Source organism: Somniosus microcephalus, unplaced genomic scaffold (genome assembly GCF_052327205.1).
Source record: "Somniosus microcephalus isolate GS21.2 unplaced genomic scaffold, FLI_Smic_1.0 unresolved_chr6, whole genome shotgun sequence".
NCBI classification, from domain to species: Eukaryota; Metazoa; Chordata; class Chondrichthyes; order Squaliformes; family Somniosidae; genus Somniosus; species Somniosus microcephalus.
Genome location: NW_028225184.1, coordinates 10,985,329 through 11,001,017, shown reverse-complemented (window position 1 = coordinate 11,001,017; position 15,689 = coordinate 10,985,329). Strand labels below are relative to the sequence as shown.

The 15,689-nt window shown below is 45.2% G+C and overlaps 1 protein-coding gene across 1 annotated transcript in view; it reads right to left on the bottom strand.

The window, feature by feature from the left end:
* The window catches only part of LOC147087057 (ubiquitin carboxyl-terminal hydrolase 21-like), a 59,659-nt gene that overhangs the window by 19,246 nt on the left and 24,724 nt on the right, over positions 1-15,689 (bottom strand). The window contains exon 5 of the mRNA XM_085978026.1: positions 9,345-9,468. Within this exon, the coding sequence (XP_085834152.1) occupies positions 9,345-9,468 (124 nt within the window). The remainder of the gene's footprint in view (positions 1-9,344; positions 9,469-15,689) is intronic.

Sequence of the window (15,689 nt, the reverse complement as noted above, 5' to 3'; positions counted from 1 at the left end):
TCTATAATATACACAGAGGCTGCTATTCTCTGTGATATACACAGGGGCTGCTGCTATTCTCTATAATATACACAGGGGCTGCTATTCTCTATAATATACACAGGAGCTGCTATTCTCTACAATATACACAGGAGCTGCTATTCTCTATAATATACACAGGGGCTGCTATTCTCTATAATATACACAGGGGCTGCTATTCTCTATAATATACACAGGAGCTGCTATTCTCTATAATATACACAGGAGCTGCTATTCTCTATAATATACACAGGAGCTGCTATTCTCTATAATATACACAGGAGCTGCTATTCACTATAATATGCACAGGGGCTGCTATTCTCTATAATATACACAGGAGCTGCTATTCTCTATAATATACACAGGAGCTGCTATTCTCTATAATATACACAGGGGCTGCTATTCTCTATAATATACACAGGAGCTGCTATTCTCTATAATATACACAGGGGCTGCTATTCTCTATAATATACACAGGGGCTGCTATTCTCTATAATATACACAGGGGCTGCTATTCTCTATAATATACACAGGGGCTGCTATTCCCTATAATATACACAGGAGCTGCTATTCTCTATAATATACACAGGGGCTGCTATTCTCTATAATATACACAGGGGCTGCTATTCTCTATAATATACACAGGGGCTGCTATTCTCTATAATATACACAGGAGCTGCTATTCTCTATAATATACACAGGAGCTGCTATTCTCTATAATATACACAGGGGCTGCTATTCTCTATAATATACACAGGAGCTGCTATTCTCTATAATATACACAGGGGCTGCTATTCTCTATAATATACACAGGGGCTGCTATTCTCTATAATATACACAGGAGCTGCTATTCTCTATAATATACACAGGAGCTGCTATTCTCTATGATATACACAGGGGCTGCTATTCTCTATAATATACACAGGGGCTGCTATTCTCTATAATATACACAGGGGCTGCTATTCTCTATAATATACACAGAGGCTGCTATTCTCTATAATATACACAGGGGCTGCTATTCTCTATAATATACACAGGGGCCACTATTCTCTATAATATACACAGGGGCTGCTATTCTCTATAATATGCACAGGGGCTGCTATTCTCTATAATATACACAGGGGCCGCTATTCTCTATAATATACACAGGGGCTGCTATTCACTATAATATGCACAGGGGCTGCTATTCTCTATAATATACACAGGAGCTGCTATTCTCTATAATATACACAGGAGCTGCTATTCCCTATAATATACACAGGGGCTGCTATTCTCTATAATATACACAGAGGCTGCTATTCTCTATAATATACACAGGGGCTGCTATTCTCTATAATATACACAGGGGCCGCTATTCTCTATAATATACACAGGGGCTGCTATTCTCTATAATATACACAGGGGCTGCTATTCTCTATAATATACACAGGAGCTGCTATTCTCTATAATATACACAGGGGCTGCTATTCCCTATAATATACACAGGGGCTGCTATTCTCTATAATATACACAGGGGCTGCTATTCTCTATAATATACACAGAGGCTGCTATTCTCTATAATATACACAGGGGCTGCTATTCTCTATAATATACACAGGAGCTGCTATTCTCTATAATATACACAGGGGCTGCTATTCTCTATAATATACACAGGGGCTGCTATTCTCTATAATATACACAGGGGCTGCTATTCTCTATAATATACACAGGGGCTGCTATTCTCTATAATATACACAGGGGCTGCTATTCTCTATAATATACACAGGAGCTGCTATTCTCTATAATATACACAGGGGCTGCTATTCTCTATACTATACACAGGAGCTGCTATTCTCTATAATATACACAGGGGCTGCTATTCTCTATAATATACACAGGGGAAGCTATTCTCTATAATATACACAGGGGCTGCTATTCTCTATAATATACACAGGGGCTGCTATTCTCTATAATATACACAGGGGCTGCTATTCCCTATAATAGACACAGGGGCTGCTATTCTCTATCATATACACAGGGGCTGCTATTCTCTATAATATACACAGGGGCTGCTATTCTCTATAATATACACAGGGGCTGCTATTCTCTATAATATACACGGGCTGCTATTCTCTATAATATACACAGGGGCTGCTATTCTCTATAATATACACAGGGGCTGCTATTCTCTAAAATATACACAGGGGCTGCTATTCTCTATAATATACACAGGGGCTGCTATTCTCTATAATATACACAGGAGCTGCTATTCTCTATAATATACACAGGGATTGCTATTCTCTATAATATACACAAGGGCTGCTATTCTCTATAATATACACAGGGGCTGCTATTCTCTATAATATACACAGGGGCTGCTATTCTCTATAATATACACAGGAGCTGCTATTCTCTACAATATACACAGGAGCTGCTATTCTCTATAATATACACAGAGGCTGCTATTCTCTGTGATATACACAGGGGCTGCTATTCTCTATAATATACACAGGGGCTGCTATTCTCTATAATATACACAGGGGCTGCTATTCTCTATAATATACACAGGGGCTGCTATTCTCTATAATATACACAGGAGCTGCTATTCTCTATAATATACACAGGAGCTGCTATTCTCTATAATATACACAGGGGCTGCTATTCTCTATAATATACACAGGGGCTGCTATTCTCTATAATATACACAGGAGCTGCTATTCTCTATAATATACACAGGAGCTGCTATTCTCTATAATATACACAGGAGCTGCTATTCTCTATAATATACACAGGAGCTGCTATTCACTATAATATGCACAGGGGCTGCTATTCTCTATAATATACACAGGAGCTGCTATTCTCTATAATATACACAGGAGCTGCTATTCTCTATAATATACACAGGGGCTGCTATTCTCTATAATATACACAGGAGCTGCTATTCTCTATAATATACACAGGGGCTGCTATTCTCTATAATATACACAGGGGCTGCTATTCTCTATAATATACACAGGGGCTGCTATTCTCTATAATATACACAGGGGCTGCTATTCGCTATAATATACACAGGAGCTGCTATTCTCTATAATATACACAGGGGCTGCTATTCTCTATAATATACACAGGGGCTGCTATTCTCTATAATATACACAGGGGCTGCTATTCTCTATAATATACACAGGAGCTGCTATTCTCTATAATATACACAGGAGCTGCTATTCTCTATAATATACACAGGGGCTGCTATTCTCTATAATATACACAGGAACTGCTATTCTCTATAATATACACAGGGGCTGCTATTCTCTATAATATACACAGGGGCTGCTATTCTCTATAATATACACAGGAGCTGCTATTCTCTATAATATACACAGGAGCTGCTATTCTCTATAATATACACAGGGGCTGCTATTCTCTATAATATACACAGGGGCTGCTATTCTCTATAATATACACAGGGGCTGCTATTCTCTATAATATACACAGGGGCTGCTATTCTCTATAATATACACAGGGGCTGCTATTCTCTATAATATACACAGGGGCTGCTATTCTCTATAATATACACAGGAGCTGCTATTCCCTATAATATACACAGGGGCTGCTATTCTCTATAATATACACAGGAGCTGCTATTCTCTATAATATACACAGGAGCTGCTATTCTCTATAATATACACAGGGGCTGCTATTCTCTATAATATACACAGGGGCTGCTATTCTCTATAATATACACAGGGGCTGCTATTCTCTATAATATACACAGGAGCTGCTATTCTCTATAATATACACAGGGGCTGCTATTCTCTATTATATACACAGGGGCTGCTATTCTCTATAATATACACAGGAGCTGCTCTTCTCTATAATATACACAGGGGCTGCTATTCTCTATAATATACACAGGGGCTGCTATTCTCTATAATATACACAGGAGCTGCTATTCTCTATAATACACAGGAGCTGCTATTCTCTATAATATACACAGGGGCTGCTATTCTCTATAATATACACAGGGGCTGCTGTTCTGTATAATATACACAGGGGCTGCTATTCTCTATAATATACACAGGGGCTGCTATTCTCTGTAATATACACAGGGGCTGCTATTCTCTGTAATATACACAGGGGCTGCTATTCCCTATAATATACACAGGGGCTGCTATTCTCTATAATATACACAGGGGCTGCTATTCTCTATAATATACACAGGGGCTGCTATTCTCTATAATATAGACAGGTGCTGCTATTCTCTATAATATACACAGGGGCTGCTATTCTCTATAATATACACAGGGGCTGCTATTCTCTATAATATACACAGGGGCTGCTATTCTCTAAAATATACACAGGGGCTGCTATTCTCTAAAATATACACAGGGGCTGCTATTCTCTATAATATACACAGGGGCTGCTATTCTCTATAATATACACAGGAGCTGCTATTCTCTATAATATACACAGGGATTGCTATTCTCTATAATATACACAAGGGCTGCTATTCTCTATAATATACACAGGAGCTGCTATTCTCTACAATATACACAGGAGCTGCTATTCTCTATAATATACACAGAGGCTGCTATTCTCTGTGATATACACAGGGGCTGCTATTCTCTATGATATACACAGGGGCTGCTATTCTCTATAATATACACAGGGGCTGCTATTCTCTATAATATACACAGGAGCTGCTATTCTCTATAATATACACAGGAGCTGCTATTCTCTATAATATACACAGGGGCTGCTATTCTCTATAATATACACAGGGGCTGCTATTCTCTATAATATACACAGGAGCTGCTATTCTCTATAATATACACAGGAGCTGCTATTCTCTATAATATACACAGGAGCTGCTATTCTCTATAATATACACAGGAGCTGCTATTCACTATAATATGCACAGGGGTTGCTATTCTCTATAATATACACAGGAGCTGCTATTCTCTATAATATACACAGGAGCTGCTATTCTCTATAATATACACAGGGGCTGCTATTCTCTATAATATACACAGGAGCTGCTATTCTCTATAATATACACAGGGGCTGCTATTCTCTATAATATACACAGGGGCTGCTATTCTCTATAATATACACAGGGGCTGCTATTCTCTATAATATACACAGGGGCTGCTATTCCCTATAATATACACAGGAGCTGCTATTCTCTATAATATACACAGGGGCTGCTATTCTCTATAATATACACAGGGGCTGCTATTCTCTATAATATACACAGCGGCTGCTATTCTCTATAATATACACAGGAGCTGCTATTCTCTATAATATACACAGGAGCTGCTATTCTCTATAATATACACAGGGGCTGCTATTCTCTATAATATACACAGGAACTGCTATTCTCTATAATATACACAGGGGCTGCTATTCTCTATAATATACACAGGGGCTGCTATTCTCTATAATATACACAGGAGCTGCTATTCTCTATAATATACACAGGAGCTGCTATTCTCTATAATATACACAGGGGCTGCTATTCTCTATAATATACACAGGGGCTGCTATTCTCTATAATATACACAGAGGCTGCTATTTTCTATAATATACACAGGGGCTGCTATTCTCTATAATATACACAGGGGCTGCTATTCTCTATAATATACACAGGGGCTGCTATTCTCTATAATGTACACAGGGGCTGCTATTCTCTATAATATACACAGGGGCTGCTATTCTCTATAATATACACAGGGGCTGCTATTCTCTATAATATACACAGGAGCTGCTATTCTCTATAATATACACAGGAGCTGCTATTCTCTATAATATACACAGGGGCTGCTATTCTCTATAATATACACAGGGGCTGCTATTCTCTATAATATACACAGGGGCTGCTATTCTCTATAATATACACAGGGGCTGCTATTCTCTATAATATACACAGGAGCTGCTATTCTCTATAATATACACAGGGGCTGCTATTCTCTATTATATACACAGGGGCTGCTATTCTCTATAATATACACAGGAGCTGCTATTCTCTATAATATACACAGGGGCTGCTATTCTCTATAATATACACAGGGGCTGCTATTCTCTATAATATACACAGGAGCTGCTATTCTCTATAATACACAGGAGCCGCTATTCTCTATAATATACACAGGGGCTGCTATTCTCTATAATATACACAGGGGCTGCTATTCTGTATAATATACACAGGGGCTGCTATTCTCTATAATATACACAGGGGCTGCTATTCTCTGTAATATACACAGGGGCTGCTATTCTCTGTAATATACACAGGGGCTGCTATTCCCTATAATATACACAGGGGCTGCTATTCTCTATAATATACACAGGGGCTGCTATTCTCTATAATATACACAGGGGCTGCTATTCTCTATAATATACACAGGGGCTGCTATTCTCTATAATATACACAGGGGCTGCTATTCTCTATAATATACACAGGGGCTGCTATTCTCTATAATATACACAGGGGCTGCTATTCTCTAAAATATACACAGGGGCTGCTATTCTCTATAATATACACAGGGGCTGCTATTCTCTATAATATACACAGGAGCTGCTATTCTCTATAATATACACAGGGATTGCTATTCTCTATAATATACACAAGGGCTGCTATTCTCTATAATATACACAGGGGCTGCTATTCTCTATAATATACACAGGGGCTGCTATTCTCTATAATATACACAGGAGCTGCTATTCTCTACAATATACACAGGAGCTGCTATTCTCTATAATATACACAGAGGCTGCTATTCTCTGTGATATACACAGGGGCTGCTATTCTCTATAATATACACAGGGGCTGCTATTCTCTATAATATACACAGGGGCTGCTATTCTCTATAATATACACAGGGGCTGCTATTCTCTATAATATACACAGGAGCTGCTATTCTCTACAATATACACAGGAGCTGCTATTCTCTATAATATACACAGGGGCTGCTATTCTCTATAATATACACAGGGGCTGCTATTCTCTATAATATACACAGGAGCTGCTATTCTCTATAATATACACAGGAGCTGCTATTCTCTATAATATACACAGGAGCTGCTATTCTCTATAATATACACAGGAGCTGCTATTCACTATAATATGCACAGGGGCTGCTATTCTCTATAATATACACAGGAGCTGCTATTCTCTATAATATACACAGGAGCTGCTATTCTCTATAATATACACAGGGGCTGCTATTCTCTATAATATACACAGGAGCTGCTATTCTCTATAATATACACAGGGGCTGCTATTCTCTATAATATACACAGGGGCTGCTATTCTCTATAATATACACAGGGGCTGCTATTCTCTATAATATACACAGGGGCTGCTATTCCCTATAATATACACAGGAGCTGCTATTCTCTATAATATACACAGGGGCTGCTATTCTCTATAATATACACAGGGGCTGCTATTCTCTATAATATACACAGGGGCTGCTATTCTCTATAATATACACAGGAGCTGCTATTCTCTATAATATACACAGGAGCTGCTATTCTCTATAATATACACAGGGGCTGCTATTCTCTATAATATACACAGGAGCTGCTATTCTCTATAATATACACAGGGGCTGCTATTCTCTATAATATACACAGGGGCTGCTATTCTCTATAATATACACAGGAGCTGCTATTCTCTATAATATACACAGGAGCTGCTATTCTCTATAATATACACAGGGGCTGCTATTCTCTATAATATACACAGGGGCTGCTATTCTCTATAATATACACAGGGGCTGCTATTCTCTATAATATACACAGGGGCTGCTATTCTCTATAATATACACAGGGGCTGCTATTCTCTATAATATACACAGGAGCTGCTATTCCCTATAATATACACAGGGGCTGCTATTCTCTATAATATACACAGAGGCTGCTATTCTCTATAATATACACAGGGGCTGCTATTCTCTATAATATACACAGGGGCTGCTATTCTCTATAATATACACAGGGGCTGCTATTCTCTATAATATACACAGGGGCTGCTATTCTCTATAATATACACAGGAGCTGCTATTCTCTATAATATACACAGGGGCTGCTATTCCCTATAATATACACAGGGGCTGCTATTCTCTATAATATACACAGGGGCTGCTATTCTCTATAATATACACAGGGGCTGCTATTCTCTATAATATACACAGGGGCTGCTATTTTCTATAATATACACAGGAGCTGCTATTCTCTATAATATACACAGGGGCTGCTATTCTCTATAATATACACAGGGGCTGCTATTCTCTATAATATACACAGGGGCTGCTATTCTCTATAATATACACAGGGGCTGCTATTCTCTATAATATACACAGGGGCTGCTATTCTCTATAATATACACAGGGGCTGCTATTCTCTATAATATACACAGGAGCTGCTATTCTCTATAATATACACAGGGGCTGCTATTCTCTATAATATACACAGGAGCTGCTATTCTCTATAATATACACAGGGGCTGCTATTCTCTATAATATACACAGGGGAAGCTATTCTCTATAATATACACAGGGGCTGCTATTCTCTATAATATACACAGGGGCTGCTATTCTCTATAATATACACCGGGGCTGCTATTCCCTATAATATACACAGGGGCTGCTATTCTCTATAATATACACAGGGGCTGCTATTCTCTATAATATACACAGGGGCTGCTATTCTCTATAATATTATAGGTTATAGTCCAACAGTTTTATTTGAAATCACAAGCTTTCGGAGCGCTGCTCCTTCGTCATGTGAAGTGGAGAGATGCATAAAGACACAGCTTATATAGTCAGAGAATAATGTCAGATGTTTACAGGTAATCTTTCTAACTGCCATTTATCACACCTCGGCAGAGAGATAATCACAGCAATCAAAGGTGTGAATGGTGTCCAAACAGGTTAGTCAGGAAAACATTACATCAAAGAACAATGAGCTGGGGTAATGTTTACCTGACTAACCTGTTTGGACACCATTCACACCTTTGATTGCTGTGATTATCTCTCTGCCGAGGTGTGATAAATGGCAGTTAGGAAGATTACCTGCAATCATCTGGCATTATTCTCTGACTATATAAGCTGTGTCTTTATGCATCTCTCCACTTCACCTGACGAAGGAGCACCGCTCCGAAAGCTTGTGATTTCAAATACAACTGTTGGACTATAACCTGGTGTTGTGTGATTTCTTACATTTGTCCACCCCGGTCCAACACCGGCATCTCCACACCACTATAATATACACAGGGGCTGCTATTCTCTATAATATACAGAAGTGCTGCGATTCTCTATGATATACATCGACTCCAGAGCTCTCCCTACCATCCATAAGTTCACAGTGCTTCTTCCCATATCCGATCCCATCAACCTGATATTCCTTCCTGATGCAGTATTCGCGGAGTCCCCTCGTGTTGCTCAGGCACTGAAGAACTGCGTTCATGAAGCACTGGAGGAATAAGAAGCAAAATAGGAGTGACAAGACTCGCTCATGCAACACAATACTCACAGGGCAACGAATTGATTGATTCACGGGATGTAGGGGTCGCTGGTGTTTTGCCTGGATGAGTGCAGCTCCCAACAACACTCAGGAAGCTCGACACCAATCCAGGACAAAGCAGCCCGCTTGATCGGCACCCCATCCACCACCTTAAACATTCACTCCCTCCACCACCGGCGCACCGTGGCTGCAGTGTGGACCATCTACAAGATGCACTGCAGCAACTCGCCAAGGCTTCTTCGGCAGCACCTCCCAAACCCGCGACCTCTTCCGCCTAGAAGGACAAGGGCAGCAGGCGCGCGGGAACACCGCCACCTCCAAGTTCCCCTCCAAGTCACACACACCATCCCGACTTGGAAGTATATCGGCCGTTCCTTCATCGTCGCTGGGTCAAAATCCTGGAACTCCCTCCCTGACAGCGCTGTGGGAGCACCTTCACCACACGGACTGCAGCGGTTCAAGAAGGCGGCTCACCACCATCTTCTCAAGGGGCAATTAGGAATGGGTAATAAATGATGGCCTTGCCAGTTACGCCCACATTTCCGTGAATCATTTTTTTTTTTAAATGGATGCCCAGTTTTGAGCTGCTCGATCTGTTCTGAATCTATCCCATTTAGCACGGTGGTAGTGCCACACAACACGATGGAGGGTGTCCTCAGTGTGAAGACGGGACTTCGTCTCCACAAGGACTGTGCGGTGGTCACTTGTACCAATACTGTCAAGGACAGATGCATAGAAACATAGAAGATAGGAGCAGGAGTAGGCCATTCGGCCCCTCGAGCCTGTTCCGCCATTTAATGAGATCATGGCTGATCATCCAAATTCAGTACCTGGTCCCTGCTTTCTCCCCATACCCCTTGATCCCTTTAGCCTTAAGAAGTATATCCAACTCCTTCTTGAATATATTTAATGAATTGGCCTCAACTGCCTTCTGTGGTAGAGAATTCCACAGGTTCACCACTCTCTGGGTGAAGAAATTCCTCCTCATCTCTGTCCTAAATGGCTTACCCCTTATCCTCAGACTGTGACCCCTGGTTCTGGACTCCCCGACCATCGGGAACATCCTTCCTGCATCTAGTCTGTCTAGTCCTGTTAGAATTTTATAAGTTTCAATCAGATCCCCTCTCATTCTTCTAAACTCCAGCGAGTACAAGCCCAATCGACCCAATCTCTCCTCATACGTCATTCCTGCCATCCCAGGTATCAGCCTGGTGAATCTTCGCTGCACTCCCTCCATGGCAAGAACGTCCTTCCTCAGATAAGGCGACCAAAACTGCACACAATACTCAAGGTGTGGTCTCACCAAGGCCCTGTACAACTGCAGCAAGACATCCTTGCTCCTGTACTCAAACCCTCTCGCTACGAAGGCCAACATACCATTTGCCTTCTTAACCGCCTGCTGCACCTGCACGCTTACCTTCCGCGACTGGTGCACAAGGACACCCAGGTCTCGTTGCACTTCCCCTTGCATCTAGTCTGTCTAGTCCTGTTAGAATTTTATAAGTTTCGATGAGATCCCCTCTCATTCTTCTAAACTCCAGCGAGTATAAGCCCAATCGACCCAATCTCTCCTCATACGTCATTCCTGCCATCCCAGATATCAGTCTGGTGAATCTTCGCTGCACTCCCTCCATGGCAAGAACATCCTTCCTGCGACAGGTAGGATGAGGTCAAGTAGGTTTTTCCCCTCGTGTTGGTTGTCTCGCCACCTGCCGCAGGCCCAGACTGGCAGCTATGTCCTTCAGGACTCGGTCAGCTCGGTCAGTAGTGGTGCTACCGAGCCACTCTTGGTGACGGACATTGAAGTCCCCCACCCAGACTACATTCTGTGTCCTTGCTACTCTCAGTGCTTCTTCCCAGTGCAGTTCAACATGGAGGAGTACTGATTCATCATCAGTAGTTGGTGAAGAAGGCCCAGCAGTGCCTATATTTCCTAAGGAGGCTGAAGGGATGTAACCTGTCACCCCTGATCCTCTCTAACTTTTACCGCTGCACAATAGAGCGCATCCTGACGAACTGTATCACAGTATGGTATGGCAGCTGTAGCTCCTATGACCGGAAAGCCCTGCAGCGGGTAGTCAAAACTGCCCAACGCATTACCGGCACCCGGCTACCGACCATAGAGCACATCTACCAGAAACGCTGTTTACGGAGGTCACGGACCATCATCAAAGACCCTACCCACCCCAGCCGCAGTCTGTTCGCCCCCCTGCCATCTGGGCGACGCTACAGATGCATTCGCACCCGAACGACCAGATTTAGGAACAGCTTCTTTCCCAGGGCTGTCATCCTACTGAACTCCACAAATAACCTCTAAAGCCTGTACATCTGTCAATGTACTTTATTATGGTTATGTTGATGTTAATGTATTACAAGCCAAATGTATGTTGAATGTTTAAATGTCTTAATCTAAATGTACACACTCAGGAGCCGCAAGCCTACATTTCGTTGTACTGCACTTGTGCACTAACAATGACAATTAAGTTGATTATTATTATGAGCAGGAGGTTTCCTTGCCCATGCTTGACCTGAAGCCATGAGACTTCAAGGGGTCCGGAGTCAATGTCGAGGACTCCCAGGGCCACTCCTTCCCGACGGTATACCACTGTGGCTGCCACCCCTGGTGGGTCTGTCCTGCCGGTGGGACAGGACATACCCAGGGATGCTGATGGAGGAGTGTGGGACATTGGCTGAAAGTTATGATTCGGTGAGTTTTTTTTAATTCATTGATGGGATGTGGGTGTCGCTGGCTAGGCCTGCATTTAGTGCCCATCCCTAATTGCCCTTGAGAAGATGGCGGTGAGCCGCCTTCTTGAACCGCTGCAGTCCGTGTGGTGTAGGTACACCCACAATGCTGTTAGGAAGGGAGTTCCAGGATTTTGGCCCAGCGACAGTGAAGGAACGGCGATACAGGTCCAAGTCAGGGTGGTGTGTGGCTTGGAGGGGAACTTGTAGGTGGTGATGTTCCCATGCGTCTGCTGCCCTTGTCCTTCTAAGTGGAGGTTAAGCGAGTAACAACCAGGCTTTTATTAACTAAAGAATGAAGGTCTTGTCTCGAGTGGTCGACCCGTCCAGAATACTAAGGGACCGGGAGGTAGTCACTTATATACCTGGAATAGTGGGAGGAGTCAGCCGAGGCATGTCCAGACCTGTACCTAGTGGAATACAGATACACATACAGACAGTGGTTTACCACATTCACCCCTTGTTTAAAAATGAGTCCGGCGGGGTGAAGTGTATTTAAAAGTTCGTGTATTGGAGTCTCTCCGGAGGTCTTGTCTGCCGCTGTGATCGACGTGGCGACGGCAGGGGTGGTGGAGCTTCCGGCGTCGCGTCCCGTGTAGGCTGGGGCCCTGGAGTGTAGTCCTCGTGGGTGACGGTCCAAGGCGAGCCGGCTGCTGGGGTTGGATATCGGGTCGTGGGGGGGGGTGGTGGTAATGGGTAGTGGGTTACAGCGGTCCCCGAGGGTGCGAGGTCTCGTATGGAGACTGTGTCCTCCCGCCCGTCCGGGTACGCAATGTAAGCGTACTGGGGGTTGGCGTGGAGGAGGTCGACCCTCTCGACCAGGGGGTCCGTTTTATTGGTCCTCACGTGTCTTCTCAGTAGTACCGGCCCTGGGGACGTCAGCCATGGCGGTAACGCTGTCCCCGATGTGGACTTCCTTGGGAAGACAAACATTTTCTCGTGAGGGGTGGCATTGGTGGCAGTGCAGAGCAGTGACCGAATCGAGTGGAGCGCATCGGGGAGCACCTCCTGCCAGCGGGAGGTCGGAAGGCCCCTAGACTTTAAGGCTAGTAGGGCGGCCTTCCAAACTGTTGCATTCTCTCTTTCCACCTGCCCGTTCCCCCGGGGGTTGTAACTGGTGGTCCTGCTTGTGGCTATACCCCTAGCGAGCAGGTACTGGCGGAGTTCGTCGCTCATAAACGATGAGCCCCGGTCGCTATGGATATAGCTGGGGAAGCCGAACAGGGTGAAGAGGTTGTTCAGACATTTAATGACCGTGGCACTGGTCATGTCCGGGCAGGGGAAGGCGAACGGGAAACGGGAGTACTCATCAATAATATTGAGGAAGTACACATTGCGGTCGGAGGAGGGGAGAGGCCCTTTAAAATCAACGCTCAGGCGCTCGAAGGGGCGAGTGGCTTTTATCAGGTGGGCCCTGTCTGGTCTATAAAAGTGCGGTTTGCACTCAGCGCAGACTTGGCAGTTCTTGGTCATGGTCCTGACCTCCTCAATGGAGTAAGGCAGGTTGCGGGCCTTGATGAAGTGGAAGAACCTGGTGACCCCCAGGTGGCAGAGGTCATTGTGGAGGGCCCTCAGCCTATCGATCTGCGCGCTGGCGCAGGTGCCACGCGATAGGGCATCTGGGGGTTCATTGAGCTTCCCAGGCCGGTACAAGATCTCGTAATTGTAGGTGGAAAGTTCGATTCTCCACCTCAAGATCTTGTCATTTTTGATTTTGCCCCTCTGCTTGTTGTTGAACATAAAAGCAACTGAACGCTGGTCAGTGAGCAGGGTAAATCGTTTTCCGGCCAGGTAGTGCCTCCAATGACGCACAGCCTCCACAATAGCCTGGGCCTCCTTCTCGACCGCGGAGTGTCTGGTCTCCGGGCCCTGGAGGGTTCGTGAGAAGAATGCCACAGGTCTCCCCGCCTGATTAAGGGTGACGGCCAGAGCGAAGTCGGACGCATCGCTTTCCACCTGGAAGGGGATGGATTCGTCCACTGCGTGCATGGTGGCTTTGGCAATGTCCTCCTTGATACGGTGGAAGGCCGAGCGGGCCTCTGCCATCAGGGGAAAAGAGGTGGATTTGATCAGCGGACGGGCTTTGTCTGCATAGTAGGGGACCCACTGGGCGTAGTAGGAAAAAAACCCTTGGCACCTCTTCAGAGCTTTTAGGCAGTGGGGCAGTGGAAGTTCCATAAGGGGACGCATCCGGTCCGGGTCGGGACCGATGACCCCGTGTTCCACAACACAGCCAAGGATGGCGAGGCGGTCTGTGCGGAATATGCACTTCTCCTTGTTATATGTCAGGTTCAGGAGTTGGGCGGTGCGGAGGAATTTTTCGAGGTTTGCGTCATGGTCCTGCAAGTCATGGCCGCAGATGGTCACATTGTCTAGGTAAGGGAAAGTGGCCTGCAGCGCGTTTTGATCGACCATCCGGTCCATCTCCCTTTGGAAGGCGGAGGAGCCGCTCCACTTCGGTTTTGATGAAAACCCTGTCCCCGGCACTGTATCGCCTGCTCTTTGTGGCGATGGGCTTACAGTCGGGGGTGAGGTTAGCAAACAGTGGGGGGGGGGTGGGACTCTGAGTGTGGAGAGGTTGCATCTGGTGCGCGGCGGGCAATTTGGAGGCTGCTGGCTGCGGACTGTGAGTGGGGGGAGGGGGCCACCGTACGCCATCGTAACGCTTTGGAGGTGGCACTGGAAATCCAACCCCAGGAGAACGGCAGCGCAAAGTTGGGGCAGGACCAGGAGTTTAAAATTATTGAACACAGTCCCGTCTACTACTAGTGTCACCACGCAGTAGCCGCCAATGTCCGCTGACTGGGACTCGGCGGATATAGAAATCCGCTGGTGCGCAGGCAGGACTGGGAGAGAGCAACGCCGCACCGTGTCGGGGTGGATGAAGCTCTCTGTGCTCCCGGAGTCAAAAAGGCAGTTTATTGCATGGCCGTTTACCTTAACGTCCATTTTGGACCGAGCTAGTTGGTGCGGTCTCGTTTGGTCCAGCGTAACAGAGGCCAGCGAAGGGGTCGGTGTGTCGCTGCTGGTATCAGATGGGGGGGGGGGGGGGTTGGCGGCCTGCTGCGTTCCGGCTGGTGTCCAAGATGGCGGCGTCCATGATTCCCATGTGGCTGGAGTCGTCCAAGATGGCTGCTGCTGCGGTGGTTCGCACATGGCTGGGGAGGCCCAAGATGGCGGCCCGCACGGCCCACACGCGGCGCTGTTGGGGGCCCAAGATGGCGGCTCGCACGGCCCACACGCGGCGCTGCTGGCGTTCGGGGTGGCTTTGGCCTTGCAGACGCTAGCGTAGTGTCCCTTTTTCCCGCAGCCCGAGCAGGTCGCATTCTTCGCCGGGCAGCGCGCTCTGGGGTGTTTGGCCTGGCCACAGAAGTAGCATTTCTGGCCTTGGGATACTGCTGTCTGGCTTTGGGACACTGCTGCGG